At 47.1% G+C, this 14,335-nt stretch overlaps 1 protein-coding gene and 2 non-coding genes across 3 annotated transcripts; 1 reads left to right on the top strand and 2 right to left on the bottom strand.

Annotated features, from left to right (window-relative positions):
* Nucleotides 1-4,646: 4,646 nt before the first annotated feature.
* Nucleotides 4,647-4,734, bottom strand: trnay-gua (transfer RNA tyrosine (anticodon GUA)). Its single transcript is given in 2 exon segments — nucleotides 4,647-4,682; nucleotides 4,698-4,734. It is a non-coding gene; the product is annotated as a tRNA-Tyr (tRNA).
* Nucleotides 4,735-5,488: 754 nt separating this feature from the next.
* On the top strand, nucleotides 5,489-5,800 carry LOC138243180 (histone H4-like). Its single transcript, XM_069198695.1, has one exon. It carries the CDS (start codon nucleotides 5,489-5,491, stop codon nucleotides 5,798-5,800), a length of 312 nt encoding a protein of 103 aa, XP_069054796.1.
* A 310-nt stretch (nucleotides 5,801-6,110) lies between these two features.
* Nucleotides 6,111-6,166, bottom strand: LOC138243800 (U7 small nuclear RNA). The gene has a single exon (XR_011192418.1). It is a non-coding gene; the product is annotated as a U7 small nuclear RNA (small nuclear RNA).
* Between the last annotated feature and the right edge of the window lie 8,169 nt (nucleotides 6,167-14,335).

Here is a 14,335-nt window from a genome sequence, read left to right as displayed (position 1 = left end):
TTACAATAGATTATACAGCATGCATGTTTACATTTATATTAAAATTAAAGTAAATATACCAGAATACATACAGTGCTAACCCAATAATTCTTGTTAGGTTCTCCAACAAATCTGCGTTGTTATTTTAACATGTTTCAGCTGAGGGTGCAACAGGAGTATAAATGAATTTTCCCGCCAGCCGTTCAAAGACCAAATTCCATGAGTGAACATTATTTTCTCAGAAGCTGCCGGTATTGGACTTTGCCGGTGGTAATGAATTATGTCCACAACTGTTGTAGTAGTTCCTTCTTGAAATTCGACACGTGCAAAGCACTTGTAATATCATAGGTGTTAAAGTTCGCTGAGTCTATTCGAGTCATGGTGTGTATCCCTGCCTATCATTGGGAGACGGGTAGCTTTTTTACACTCAGATTCCAATCTTCAATGCTTTGTGTCAGAGCTTACATAACTTTCATTTTCTCACATTTTCTGACGACTGTTCCAAAGGGGCACCCTGTCAATTCTGAATACTTTTAAAAAATCTGCCTGCATGTTTGATTATTGTCATTTCATTTCGAAAAAGTTCAATATTGATCATAACTAAAGAAAATAATGATCACGAACAAAAAAGGGATAAAGATGCGAGTCGATCTTGAATCACAGCTGGGTGACACGGTCTTCTGTTCTGATATGGTTGTATGAGAAACAGGAGGAATCGCCAATCTCCTATAGAACATAAGTTGAATCAGGAGTGAGACATTTCATATACTCGTGCATATGTCAACACCTGACCTACATCGTAAAACTAACATTAAGTTGTCAGAGACATTCATTTATATACAAACAAGAGACAGACCAAGTAATAATTCTACATTAGTTCAGGTGGGTAAACCTGAACTAACTAACTAATAAACCTATTAATAATTCTACATTAACGTGTCCTACACTGATCAGACTAATTGACATGGTCTGATTCAGAGCCTGTGCAGTTCGTGCTAATTACAACAAGGACAGTTCTGAACCCTCATCACCGAACTGAGCACAAGTTCAGCTGTTCTCCAGTTTTGTTACGCATGGTTTTTCATTGCAATTGAGTTCAGAGCTGGAGCTGAACTCCAGACAGTACAGTGTTTTGGGTAAGTTGTCGAAATTCGCATGAGGCTGCAGACAACTTACCTAAAGTGTGTTCTATAGCTTTCAGGTGGAGTTCATTTATATAAAAGAATGTAAGTGGTATAAACGAAACAAGCCAGACGGCAGTCCAACCTACAGTATAATTTTCTGATGGAAGTCCTGACACGTTATTCATTACGCCACTGACCCTGCTATTGTAGTGCTAAAATAAAACACGTTTTCTACATTTATGTCTGTTTAAAAATTACTATCTAAAAAAGACAAAGGGTTTGTGTGTCGCGCTAAAATTCCGCTTCATTTCGAATGCAAATAAAAACCATTTTGTTCCAAGAAATCATAAATTTGTCACATCCTTCATACTACTGATAAGTATACGAATAAATACTCGGAAGAAGCCGCTCAGGTATTAGAGAGATTTAAAATCGGATCGGAGGATTTAGAGTCCAGACTGCAAACCAACAGCTGACACAGGTCTTTTATAGAACCGTTTTGATTTCCTCTACTTTGTCCCCGTGACGTCACTGTCCTGCTCACAGCCGAGCCCGACACACGTCTGGTTTCTGTCGCTGGGCGCTCACCCTGCAGTCCATGCGGGTCCTGATACCCCAGTACAATGACGGGGACACTAAACTGTAATCAGGTGCCGTCCTTCAGCTGAGACGTAAAACCGAGGTCCTGAATCTCTGTGCTCATTCAGGAGAATGGTGGTGGTGGAGGGGAGTCCCCATTACCTGTAAAGCGCATTGAGTGGAGTATCCAGAACAGCGCTATATAAGTGTAAGCAATAATGATGATGATGATAATTATTATTATTATAATGTAAAATGCAATAAAAAAATCAAACTTTGATTCAAAATAGATTAATGTAAAAACTGATAAAGCTAATGCTTTTTTCAGGGCTATATCTACTTTTTTTTTAAAAAGCGAAGTCTGTCGCGATTGTGAGAGTTAGAGAATGTGTTCCAGCGGGTGCCTTCATATCATGAGCGTCAGTCTCGCCCGTAGCTGCGAGAAGGTTAAAAGCGCACAAGTGATCTGTAGACGATGTTCGGGGAAGAAATAATTCTGTTTTCAGCACAGGGAGTGAGAATGAGCTCAGCCCGGCTCCCAGCAGAATCCATTCTGGTTTGGTTACTGTTAGACTGTGCGTCTGAGGCTCTTTGGATCGCAACGTAAAAAAAACAATTGCTCACATCGTGTGACTTTCACGACAGGAAGGAAAGATATCACTTTAAAAAATCAGAACTGAAGATTTGGATCCTGGGCCTCAACTTCGAACCCCTCCAATCTGGCTTCCGTCAACTTCACAGCACAGAAACCGCCCTAGTCAAAGTCACCAACGATCTCCTAATAGCTTCTGATTCTGGTTCTCTTTCCATACTCATCCTTCTTGATCTCAGTGCTGCCTTTGACACTGTTGACCATAACACCTTGCTTTCTCGTCTTGAGACTGTGTTTGGAGTCTCTGACACTGCCCTCAAATGGTTTAAGTCTTACCTCACTGATCGCTGTCACTTTGTCTCTCTCAATGGGTACAGGTCTGAAATCGGTCTTGTCAAGTCTGGTGTCCCCCAGGGCTCAATACTGGGCCCCTTGCTCTTCAGCATTTACATGTTCCCACTTGGTCAGCTTTTAAGATCACATGGCCTCAGCTTTCATTTTTACGCTGACGATACTCAAATATACATCCATACCAAACCCGACACTGACGTGGCTGTCTCTATTCTATCTAAATTCATCTCTGACATAAAAATTTGGATGACTCAAAACTTCCTTCATCTTAACTGTGACAAGACTGAAGTCATGCTTATTGGTACCCCCCATCAACTTCGTAAAGCCAGTCCTGTAACCCTGTCTGTAGATGGCTCTGTACTAGAGCTTCAATCAAAATTGAAAAACCTTGGGGTTATATTCAATTCTGGCTTAACATTCGACCCACATGTACAGCATACTGTCAAAACATCTTTTTTTCACCTTAGAAATATCGCAAGACTACGCCCTATGCTATCATTAACTGTGGCTGAAAAGCTGATCAACATATTTGTATTCTCCCGAATTGACTACTGCAATGCTCTGCTCCCTGGTGTATCTAAATCTACTCTGAACAAGCTGCAGTATGTCCAAAATTCAGCAGCCAGAATCCTGACCAGGTCTAGTACAAGTGTTCACATTACTCCTATCCTGGAGTCCTTGCACTGGCTTCCGGTCAAATTCCGCGTAGACTTTAAAATCCTCATGCTCACCTACAAGGCTTTACATGGCTTGGCACCTCAATACCTGTCTGAACTTTTATCGCCCTACTCCCCACCTCGCAACCTCCGCTCTTCAAATTCTGCCCTCCTTACTGTCCCCCAAGCCCGTCTACATTGTATGGGCGACAGGGCCTTCTCCTGCTATGCCCCCAAGCTCTGGAACTCTTTGCCCAAGGATATTAGAGAGACACCTTCTCTAAACTCCTTCAAATCCAGACTCAAAACCTTCTTCTTCAGAAAAGCCTTTACTTAACTGGTTCCATTCTTCACCCCTCTGCTCTTCTTAATACCATCTTCCACGGTCTCCTCTATTTTTATTGTTGTATTGTTGTAATTATAATTGTGTCCTGTCTTGTGAAATTTTCTTATTTATTGTTGTAGTCTTCTTATTTATTGTTATTGTCATCCTGTAAAGCGCTTTGAGAAGCCACCTTTAAAGGCGCTATATAAAATAAAATGTATTATTATTATTATTATTATTATCAACTTAAAAATAAACAGAGTTTAACGACAGGAAATTGATTCCAGTTGTCAGATCACGTATACGCATACCTTAGCTTTGTGCAACAACCTGAAACTTTCAGGTACCATAAATAATATTATTGCTAAACATATGCCATTCTAATCTGCAATCTGCATTCTAAAAATGCATTAAGTCCTGTTCTACACCTGCATGCTTTGGAAGCGCTGGCCTACCTGTATCAAAATATCAGATTGTGTTTCTGCAACATTTCGTGCATAGTACGCCATCTTATCTAAAACAGTCACAACAAGGGCTTTACATGCAGTCTGGGGTATTTTCCCCTTTTATATTTTTGCCACTTTATATCGAACCTGTTATACTCCCAGAAGTGCACAGTAGCTTGTACTTAATAAAAATGTACAATTCACCGCTGGTATAAACAGATGTGTGCCGTGTTTGCCTTTGTAAGCATTTGTTTAAAAAATAAGTTCACAATACGATAAAAACACAGAAAGCACAAACTTTATAATACAACGATACAAAATCAATACCAAATCATTATGCCAATGAAGTAACTATCCTTTGAAAACAGAGAACACCTTTATATCTACAAAAAACTTGACATTTGTATGTATTTTTGAATTACAAAGCAGACAGTCTAGTCCCTTAATTCAAAGATCAGATCTTGGCCAAAACAAGACAATCAGACGTGGGCTGAATTCGGAACAGGAGCCTTTGCTTAGTCGATTATTGAGCTTTTGATCAATGTCTGAATAAAACGTTTTTAACTCTTTGATTAAATTACACAAAAAGCACCTTCCTTCGAGCCAGAATCGAACCAGCGACCTAAGGATTCCTTGTTGACTCCACTACAGTCCTCCGCTCTACCAACTGAGCTATCGAAGGGATGCTGTGGCATTGCTCTCTGGCACATACTGCCCAATGAAGTAAAATGTGAAATGGGTGATTTAAATCCCACTTCGACATCAAGTTTCCAACTCGTTTCCTTAGTCTCATTTACCTTGAATTTAAGCCACGAACCAGAATTCTACTGTATAAACTTCCAGGGATATTACAAAATGTTTGATGGGGCATCAATCATTACAGGCGGAAATTGATTCCTTTTTTTTCTCGAGGGATCATATTAAACATTTCATTAGTCTCGAGAGGAGGATCACCATGAGACACAAAACAAACAGTTTCTTTCTGTCTTTATTAGAAAGTAGCGTTTGTGCTACATTAATAATATTTTCGTGAAAATAAAGAAGTTGTAAATTTTAAAAATTTATATCTGAATCGAAATGTGGTTTTGAGTTAAATATTAGCGTGTTCATGTAATTAGTTTGTGTTTGTCATTAATATATATATATATTGCCATGTTACTAGAATTTTTAACTGAAGTTTACTAGTTGTGTTTTTTATAATGATTAGACATTTGAATACAATATTGTATATAATGTATAATTTGAACTACATATTGTTAAGGTGTGAATAATTGTATATTTTAAGAATACATTTCTAAAACAAATCATTGGCTTTATTTACTAGTTTCTACACCTATAAAAATCTTTCTTTGATGTCTAATAGACATCAAAGAAAGATGTCTATTATACATCAAAGATGAGCAGTGTGTGTCGTGTTCACAGCTGATAACTAGAAGATGTCTGGAAGAGGCAAAGGCGGAAAGGGACTCGGGAAAGGAGGCGCTAAGCGTCACCATAAGGTTCTCTGTGACAACATCCAGGGAATCACCAAGCCCGCCATCCGCCGCCTGGCTCGCCGTGGGGGAGTGAAGCGGATCTCCGGGCTGATCTACGAGGAGACCCGCGGGGTGCTGAAGGTGTTCCTGGAGAACGTCATCCGCGACGCCGTCACCTACACCGAGCATGCCAAGAGGAAGACCGTCACCGCCATGGACGTGGTGTACGTGCTGAAGCGCCAGGGCCGCACCCTGTACGGCTTCGGAGGCTAAACAGGAGCGGAGCTTCACTACCGGACCCCGACGTATAAACCCAAGTGACCCAGTGACATTTGTCACTGCTGAGGTTGCTTTATGGGTCTATTTTCTATGCTGATCTGTGCTGATCAATTGGAAATCAAATGCAAAAAAAACCCGTTCCCACACCTAAGGTCAAATATTAGGAATCAAAACTGCTCGAGTGTATGGAAGCACACAGCTTTATCAAGATTTCCAAGTGCAAGATCTTTTTATTCATAAAAGACCCTATTTATGTTGTATGAGCAATATTAATATTAATACAGAATCTTTTTTCACCAAATAAATGGGCTTCCTGACTTCAGAAAGCCTTCTAGACAAATACTAAAAGAGCAAAAATTCAATTTGGTAAATGAAATGAAAACACATTCCCTACCAAACCTTGAGTACAGGCCATTCAGGATGATAATACAAAACCATTTATAATTCAACAAATAAAACCTGTCAACTGGTAATCACCACTTATCATAAAAAAATAAGTAGCAATACACAGTAGGGGACTCTTGGGTGCAAGTTAAATCCATGCAAGAAGGGGGTGTAGTGTTATATTTCCAAATCAGATATGCAAATGAGAGATCTGGCCCAGCCAATCTCAAAGCTCCCTTGGTCTGGAGTGGAGCTGCTCCCCTCTTCTAGTTATTCACACTGGAGTTAGGTTACATATTAGCACATTTCATCTAACAGTTGCTGCAGAAACAAAAACGTAAACAAATGACCTGGAATGTGACCACACCTATTAGAATGTAGTTCAACAGATAACTTGTAAACCTTGTCATAAGATTTTTTTTGTGCTACAAAATATACTTTATTCCGCAAAAAAAAAAAACATCTCAAAAGGAACATCTCACTCATATTAGCACTCCATGGAATAAAAAACAACGGCGGAACGGAGATTGATTGTCCGTTATCAATCTTTGCAAGTGGGGGCGGATTTGCGCAATTAAGAGAGTCCCTCCAAACCTACCACTTGCTATTGTCCTTTAATCCCTGTATAGGGCCCAAAGTCCATTCCAGCACTCCCTCGCCGTGGGGAAACCCCATTTGGCGACGTGGTGCTTCGTCCTCCTCCTGAGGTCCGCCAGGATCCTCTCCTCCAGCTCCCTCGCCCCCCACTTTATGTTGTGCCGGATGAGAGTGTTCCTCGCCTTCCACAGTCATTGTTTTGTGAGGGACAGTAGCAGCCCCCACAGGTCCTGTGTCCCCTTGTCCAGTCCGGTGGGTGCCAGCCCCCAGCAGAATGTACTGGTAACTGAGCACCGCATCCTTTCCCAGGAGTTGCATAATGTTGTCCATTCTGCCCCACACCGCCTTGGCGAAGAGGCAGCTCCAGAACACGTGCTCCTGAGTCTCCTCGACAAAACACGTGTCCCGGGGGCAATGCGGATTCCTGGTTAGCGAGTGTCTGTAGAGAACCTCTCTGGTAGCCAGTCTCTTGTGTACAGCCATCCAGTTGAGGTCCTTCAGTTGGTTGTCAAGTTCTTTGGGCTGTGTCCTTTCCCAGACTTGTCTGGGAAGCTGCAGCCTTTCGTCAGCGACCAAATGCCCCCTCACCTCTTTGTACAGGGCTCTGTGGTTGGTGCAGAGCTCTGGCTGTCTCGTGGCCTCGTACCTCCTGCTCCACTTGACAGCGTGGGTGTAGAACTTCGGTCGCCTCTCTGCCTTGGGCCCAGTGTTTGACCACTGGACCAAGTGCCTCATCGGGACGGAGAGCCACAGCCTGACAAAGTACTGGTACTTGTGGCCAATGGGCTCCTGCAGCGCCCGACAGAGGTTGCAGTAGAAGATGCAGTCGAGTTTCAGGGGGAAATGTGGGACATCTCGAACCCCTTCCTCGACCGGCTGACACATCCGGTTTCTCGTGATGTACTCGTACTTGCCACCCCAGACGAAGCCGAAGATCATCCCTTGCGGCGCTCGTCTGAGTCTGGCCGGCAGCGGGTACACCACCGCCAGGTAAACCAAAGCCGGCAGGATGTCTGCTTTCAACACCATCACTTTCCCTGTGTAGGACAGCGACCGTGTTTTCCACAGACCCAGCTTCGCATTCACCTTGGCGATCATCTTGGTCCAGTTGTTGGTCTCGTTGTCCTGGCTCTGGAAGGAAACCCCCAGTATTTTGAGGGGCTCCGTGCAGAGCTCGAGACCCTCCGGCGCTGTCGTCCTGTGCTTCCAGGGCCCGAAGAACTTCAGTTTGCTCTTTCGGCCTCGCCCCCCACTTTCGACCATGAGGCTCTGGAGTATTGCTCCATGACCTGCAGGGCCCTCCTTAACCCCCTGTCCGACCTCAGGAACAGCGTCGTGTCGTCGGCGTACTGGGAGATTTTCAGGGTTTCCCCCGCGCCTCCCGGTATCTCCAGGCCGTCGATGACAGGGTCCCATCTCACCGTCTCTGCTAAGGGCTCTTGAAGAGGAGATGATGCCCTCCCTCATGGTGTCTCCGATTTTCCCCCGGCGGAAGATCTACTGCGCCACTTCCACCAGATCTGCCGCCAGGGTGTCCCAGAAGCAGGTGTAGAATTCCTTGGGGAGTCCGTCCGGCCCTGGCACCTTGCCATTCTCCATGGACAAGTACGCCGCCTTCAGCTCCTCGGCCGCGATCGGACCCTCCAAGTCCTCCCTCACCTCCTCCGGTACTCGTGCCTTCAGCTCCTCCAGAAAAGCATCGCCTGCCTCCACCTCCGTCTGCTTTTCTGAAAACAGCTCCGTGTAGAAAGCGGTGGCCGCTTCTACCTTGTCGCTTTCGTCCAGCACTTCCTCTCCATCTCCCCGTCTCAGGCCGTGGATCACCCTCTTTTTCTGGGCTCCTCGGACCTGATTGAGTTTGCGGAGCCTCTCCTTCAGGTCCCGTGCCCGGCTGAATTGAAGGCTCCTCCCCCGTTAGCCGAGCTGTACTCCTCCTATAGTTGTCTCTGGAGTCGTGCAGCTTCCTTCCTCTCCCTGGCCGCCTTCCGTCTGCAGTACGTCTGCGCCAGGGTTCGGGTCCTGTCCTTCACCGACTCCCACCATTCCACCATGGAGCTGTAGCCGTCTCTCAGATTGACCCAGCTCGCGTAGTCTTTACGGAACAGTGCCTTGAAGTCGTCTTCCTGCAGTATCTCCCGGTTCAGCTTCCAGTACCCACGACCGAATCCCGGCAGGTTGGTGTTAGCCACCACCGTCAAGCGCTCGTGGCTGGAATACCACTCCGGGGACACCGTCGCCGATTCCAGGGAGCAGGTCGTGTGCAGAAAGATGTAGTCCATGCGGCTGCACACTCCCCGGGAGTTTTTCCATGTCATTCCGGCGTCGTTAGGGCGGCACCGTCTGAAACCGTCTACCAGGGAGAACTGCTTGAGTAGCGACTCCAGCTCTGCCGAGCTAGCGTTGCTCCCCTTCTCCCGGTCAATGTTGAAGTCCCCGCCAAGCACCACCTGTCTGTAGGTGGTGCAGCAGCTGGCCAGGTCAGCAAACACTTCCTTCCGGATAGAGGGTTCCGTCGGAGCATAGACATTAATTGCTCTCAACTTCTGCCCCCTCCAGTCGATGTCTGCGACCAGGATCCGGCCCTGCACCACCGAGAAGTTGGAAACCAGCGTCATCTCTGGGTTTCTGAGGAGGATTCTCACTCCGGAAGAGTGGACCCCTCCTACGCTCCAGCATGATTCTCCCTTCGTCCATTCCCTGGTGAATGTCAGCTTGTCCCTTTCATCTTTCAGGTGGACCTCCTGTAAGAAACAAACTGAGAAAGACTTTGAGACCAGATCATGAAAGACTCCCCATCTTTTCACCGGGTCTCTTAGCCCTCTCACGTTAGTTGTTAGAAAGGTAAGTTTCACAATCATGATTAAACAAGTGAAAGTTGAACCTCCTCTCTTTGTGCTTACAGTGGAAAACTTGGGAGTCTACATCTGGGCACTGTTTAGCCTAGATGTAACTCCTCTCGTTCGGGTCCTGGGGGGAATATGCTGGGCTCCCTCCAGGTCTCGCTGGGGACTGAAAGGTAAACATGCTGGACAGGTCCAGCCCTACCATCAGTCCCAGCTCCAGGGCGGCTTCAAAGTAATCTTGTCTTCCTCGAGGATACTCTCCGCCACCGCTTCGGGAAGGCTTTTTTCTTCCCTTTCTCCAGGAGTTTCGGGGACCTCCAGTTGCTCCTGGGCCTTGGGGGAGGGGGGCTCCACTTCCTGGGCTGCCTCTTCCTGTTGTTCCTGGGCCTCAGGGGAGGGGGTTCCGACTTCCTGGGCTGCCTCTTCCTGTTGTCCCTGGGCCTCGGGGGAGGGGGTAACCTCTTCCTGGGCTGCCTCCTCCTGTTGTCCGTGGGACTCGGAGGAGGGGGGTTCCGTTTCCTGGGCTGTCACTTCCTGTCATCTTTGGGCCTCGGGGGGGGGGTTTCCATTTCCTGGGCTGCCTCCTCCGGTTGTTCCTGGGCCTCGGGGGAAGAAAGTTCCGTTTCCTCTAGGACGAGGAAACGGTTCTCCCTTACCACTGTAGGAAAACCGGCTCAGGGACGCCAAATATGTAAGAAAACCGGCTCAGGGACGCCAAATATGTAATCATAGTGGCTCTCTGAAGGCACCAGTTCTGTAGGGTTTGGGCATTTACTGAGACAATTATTAATTGTAGCAGTAAATCACAAAGTTGATTCTTTTGATGGCTTTAGAATCCAACCATACGACATAACTCAAACAACGCACACACACAGGTACTAATACACGAGGATACATTTATTAATACATAAAATATGCATGTAAACCTAACAGATCTTATCGAGAGGGTTATCAGAATACAAAAGATATATATTCAGTCAGTTACGAAGTGTTACACATATCAAGAGGACATACATTCAGTATATCATTCATTAAGACCGTTTCGTAAAGTGAACTTGGTTACAACTTCTACATTAGATACTCAAAACAAGAACATAACTCTTAGGAATTAAATTGATATCAACTGGTTGGGATTACAATTGAATTCTCGAGCAGTAATGCAGTGAAGTTGAATACTCATCCAATCTCTGGGGATTCAGATCTCCTGCGGGCACAAAGAAACAGTTGCAGGCTGTTGCTGTCCAATCTGCGCTCTCTGGCTCGGTGCCAGGCTGTGCTGTGCGGCTTGCGATGGTGCGCTGCAGATGCTCACTGACCGGCTAGTTAGTGTTGGCTTTAACTAGCAAAGTTTGTGCACAGGAGAAAAGATGACTGTGGGTCCCAGCAAGTCAGGAAGAGGACTGGTTCGTTCCTGATGAAGAGCTAGTTCTGAATAGTGATTCAGCTGTCCACAGTTCCGACCTGTTCACGAGGCCTGCTGCTGGTTTCTCTCTGGCAACCTCCACTCTAGACTCTTAGAACAAAGGAAGGTTCTGGCACTCGGAAACTCTGGCCGTTCCGTGGTTGTCCGGGCTGAGTCTCAGGATGGTCAGGAGGCGCTCTGCGAGAATGTCCTGCCCTTGGGAGCCTTCTGCTCCTGGGCCGTCCTGCCCTGGAATTCTCCTTTGAATTCCCTTTAGAACAGTCCACAGAATCCTCTCCAGAATCTTACTGAATCTTACTGAATCTTACTGAATCTCGTGTTGCCTGTTTTTACCTGGAGGAACTTCAGCTCATTGATTGGCTGAAAGTTCCATGGGCACCAGAGTCCCACGTGGGTTACTCGGCCCTACCAGTCCCTGATTGGTTGATCAAGGTGAGATATGAGTCACTTACTCCCGACACTTAGGAATGCAGTCCAGATGTCCAACTGGCACTCCCTAGACAGATAGGCGCCAATGGGTGACCATTGATCATGATAGCCAGGCTTAGCTAAGTGCATCCCCCTTTGGGAGCTGTCCTTATCAAAAGAAAACATCTTAAATCAGCCTGCATGAATAGTTTCTCTGTGGCTGCACCACAGAGATGAACAGAGAAATGGGGCCTTAATTCTGCCTTATTATTAAGCCTCGCCGCTACACCACTCTTTTCTTTTGTCCTTCCGAAGGTGGATCCTCTTTCCCTTCTTGCTGGGAGTTATCCAGGGCCCTTCCTCCGGTCAGCCATTTTGTCCGTCGTCCTGGCGATCATCTTGAGGCACTGGTGCGGCTGGGGTGTGGCCTCGGCAGTTTCGGTTCTCTGCGGGGGAGGTGCGGGTTCTTTGTTCTCACCTCTCTCCCTTTGTCTTGAGACCGGTTTCTGCTGGTCGGCTTCCACCACCTGCGCAAACGAAGGTTTGCTTACCTTGCATTAGTGAAGGAGGTGTCCCTCGGCGCCGCATCCATCGCACTTTTTGGCTGCCCGGCAGGTTTTTGCCAGGTGCCCCTCTTTGTTACAGTTGTGACATCTGACGATGTCACACGTGTTCTCCTTGTGGCCGGACTGTCTGCACTTCTTGCAGAAATCCGGCATCCTGGGGTAGTAAAGGTACCCCCTGTCGGCTCCGATGTTGAAGCGGGCCAGGGGGTGCTGGAAACCGTCGACGCCCTCTAGGTCCTCTTTCAGGAGGACTCTGTACTGGCCTTTGCCGTACCAGACGCCGCAACTGTCCCTGATCTCCGTCGGTTTGCCCACCACAGTTACATACCTCCCTAGGTACGCTGTTACCAGTGCCATTGGTACGTAGGGGTTGTACGTGAGGATTGTGATGGTCCTCTGGTTTGTCTTCCTCATAGGCTCCGGCCTGAAATCAGAGAAACGGGGGTGCTTACCTTTTTCTCTGATCATTTTCGTTGCCTTTTCATATGAGGCGTCCGTGGCTATGTAGGCCTCCATGTATCTCTCTGCCTTGTTGTCTTGCAGGCAGTAGAGATCTCCGGCCACCAACTGCAGGATCCCTCTCAGGAAGGTAATGAAAAAGGATTTCGCAGTTGGCATCGTCTCTGTTTTCTTGGTCCAGTGGAACCGGATCAGTGTCTTCTTGTCTGCCATCTGGAAAGGAGAAAAAAGAAAAAAGGAGAGAAAGAGAGAGAGCAAGGTCCTGTGGAGAGGACGGTTTAGCTGCTAAAGGAGCAGCGAGTGAGCCCTGGACTTTGTCCTTGTGGGCAAAGCCCAGCTAGGTGCAAGCGCAGGAGGAGAGAGAGAGAGGGAGCGGATAGCGCTTCTGAGTCTCGAGGAAGAAAGCAAGCACCGCGGGCAGGCCACGAGTACCTACTCCCAGCCAAGAGGCCAAGGAGGTGGAGCAAGAGAAAGGGGGAGGGGAGAGGAGAGAGCAGAGAGAGAGAACGTTGCTGCCGGATCCCAACCAGCTCAGCTGCTGATTGGCCTTAACCCCCTAGGCTCAACCTAGGGCGATACCAGCTCAAGCACTCTTCAGGATCTTCGATTGCCTTCTAGAACTTTGGAAAGACAAGAACTGCGGGCATGCCACTTGAACTTGATCTTAGCCAAAAGGCCGATAAAATTGGATTCCAGCTCACTGGCCCTGCAAAACTTAGTTCAAGACTTTAAACTCTCAGACACATATAGATGTATATATCCCACAACAGCAGGATATACATGGTCAGGGAGGAATAGCAGCTCCAGAATTGACTATTGCTTTGTCTCAGAGAGAGTGAAAGTTGTTGGGGTCACTCTTCACCCTGTCTTCTTCTCAGATCATCAGGCTTTAGGGTGTAGAGTGGAACTCCAGGGCGGGACTGTCTTTGGCCCAGGCCTCTGGAAACTCAACACAAAGCTGCTAGAGAACGAGGGGGTAGTATCCCGCTACAAGGAGAAACTATCACAGTGGCTGTCCTTGCAGTGTCTGTACGGGTCAGTAAGAGAGTGGTGGGAGGAGGTGAAGGTGAGGACAAAGGCCTTTTTCATGGCTGAGGGAAGGAAGGCTGCTGCCAGACGGAGAGGAGTGCTAGCCAGGAAACAGAGGCAGCTGCAGCGTCTCTACACGATGCTGCACAGTGGCTTCGATGTGCTTGAGGATATCACCCTTTTAAAAAAGGACATCCGGAGCATAGCCGAAGAAAGCAGTCGAGGAGTGCTGTTAAGAAGCAGAGTGCAGTTCTTGGAAGAAAATGAGAAGTGTACCTGCTTCTTTTTCAGGAAAGTGGTAGGCTCCAAGTCTGTTCTCTCTCTTCCCTCCTCATCAACTACACTTTCCATGACAGAGCTGAGTGCTATCCTCTCCTGCATCGAGGCCTTCTTGTCACGGACGTCCAAAGGGACTAACTGTGGGGAGCAGGAGTGCGGAAAAAGACCCATATGCGTAGCGGCGAGACGGGAAAAAGGCCCGGGCTCATTAGTGCAAAGAGTTCAGGAATGCCGTATAGAAACCTGTGCCCTCAGGGAGCGGACGTGGGGCGCCCTGGTGCTAGGCGGGTCTCAGGACATCCGAACGTCAGTGCTGAGCAAGGACAGAGTGCAAGACCCGGAAATATATAGCCCAAGGGAAAGAGAGGGAAAGGAAGGACAGCAGACCAGGAACTAGGGACAGGACAGAGAAGGACCGCCCTCTGGCTGCAGAGCGCGTGACACTTCTACTCAAGACTGTACAGCTCTACAGAGGTAAAGGATGAAGAAATTAATTTTTTTACCTCAAAGCTAGAAAACGTTTTGAGTGAAGAAGATAGGG

Source organism: Lepisosteus oculatus, chromosome 14 (assembly GCF_040954835.1).
Source record: "Lepisosteus oculatus isolate fLepOcu1 chromosome 14, fLepOcu1.hap2, whole genome shotgun sequence".
In the NCBI taxonomy this organism is placed as follows: Eukaryota; Metazoa; Chordata; class Actinopteri; order Semionotiformes; family Lepisosteidae; genus Lepisosteus; species Lepisosteus oculatus.
Note: the sequence above shows the minus strand (reverse complement) of the source record. Positions and strands in the feature narration are given on the sequence as shown.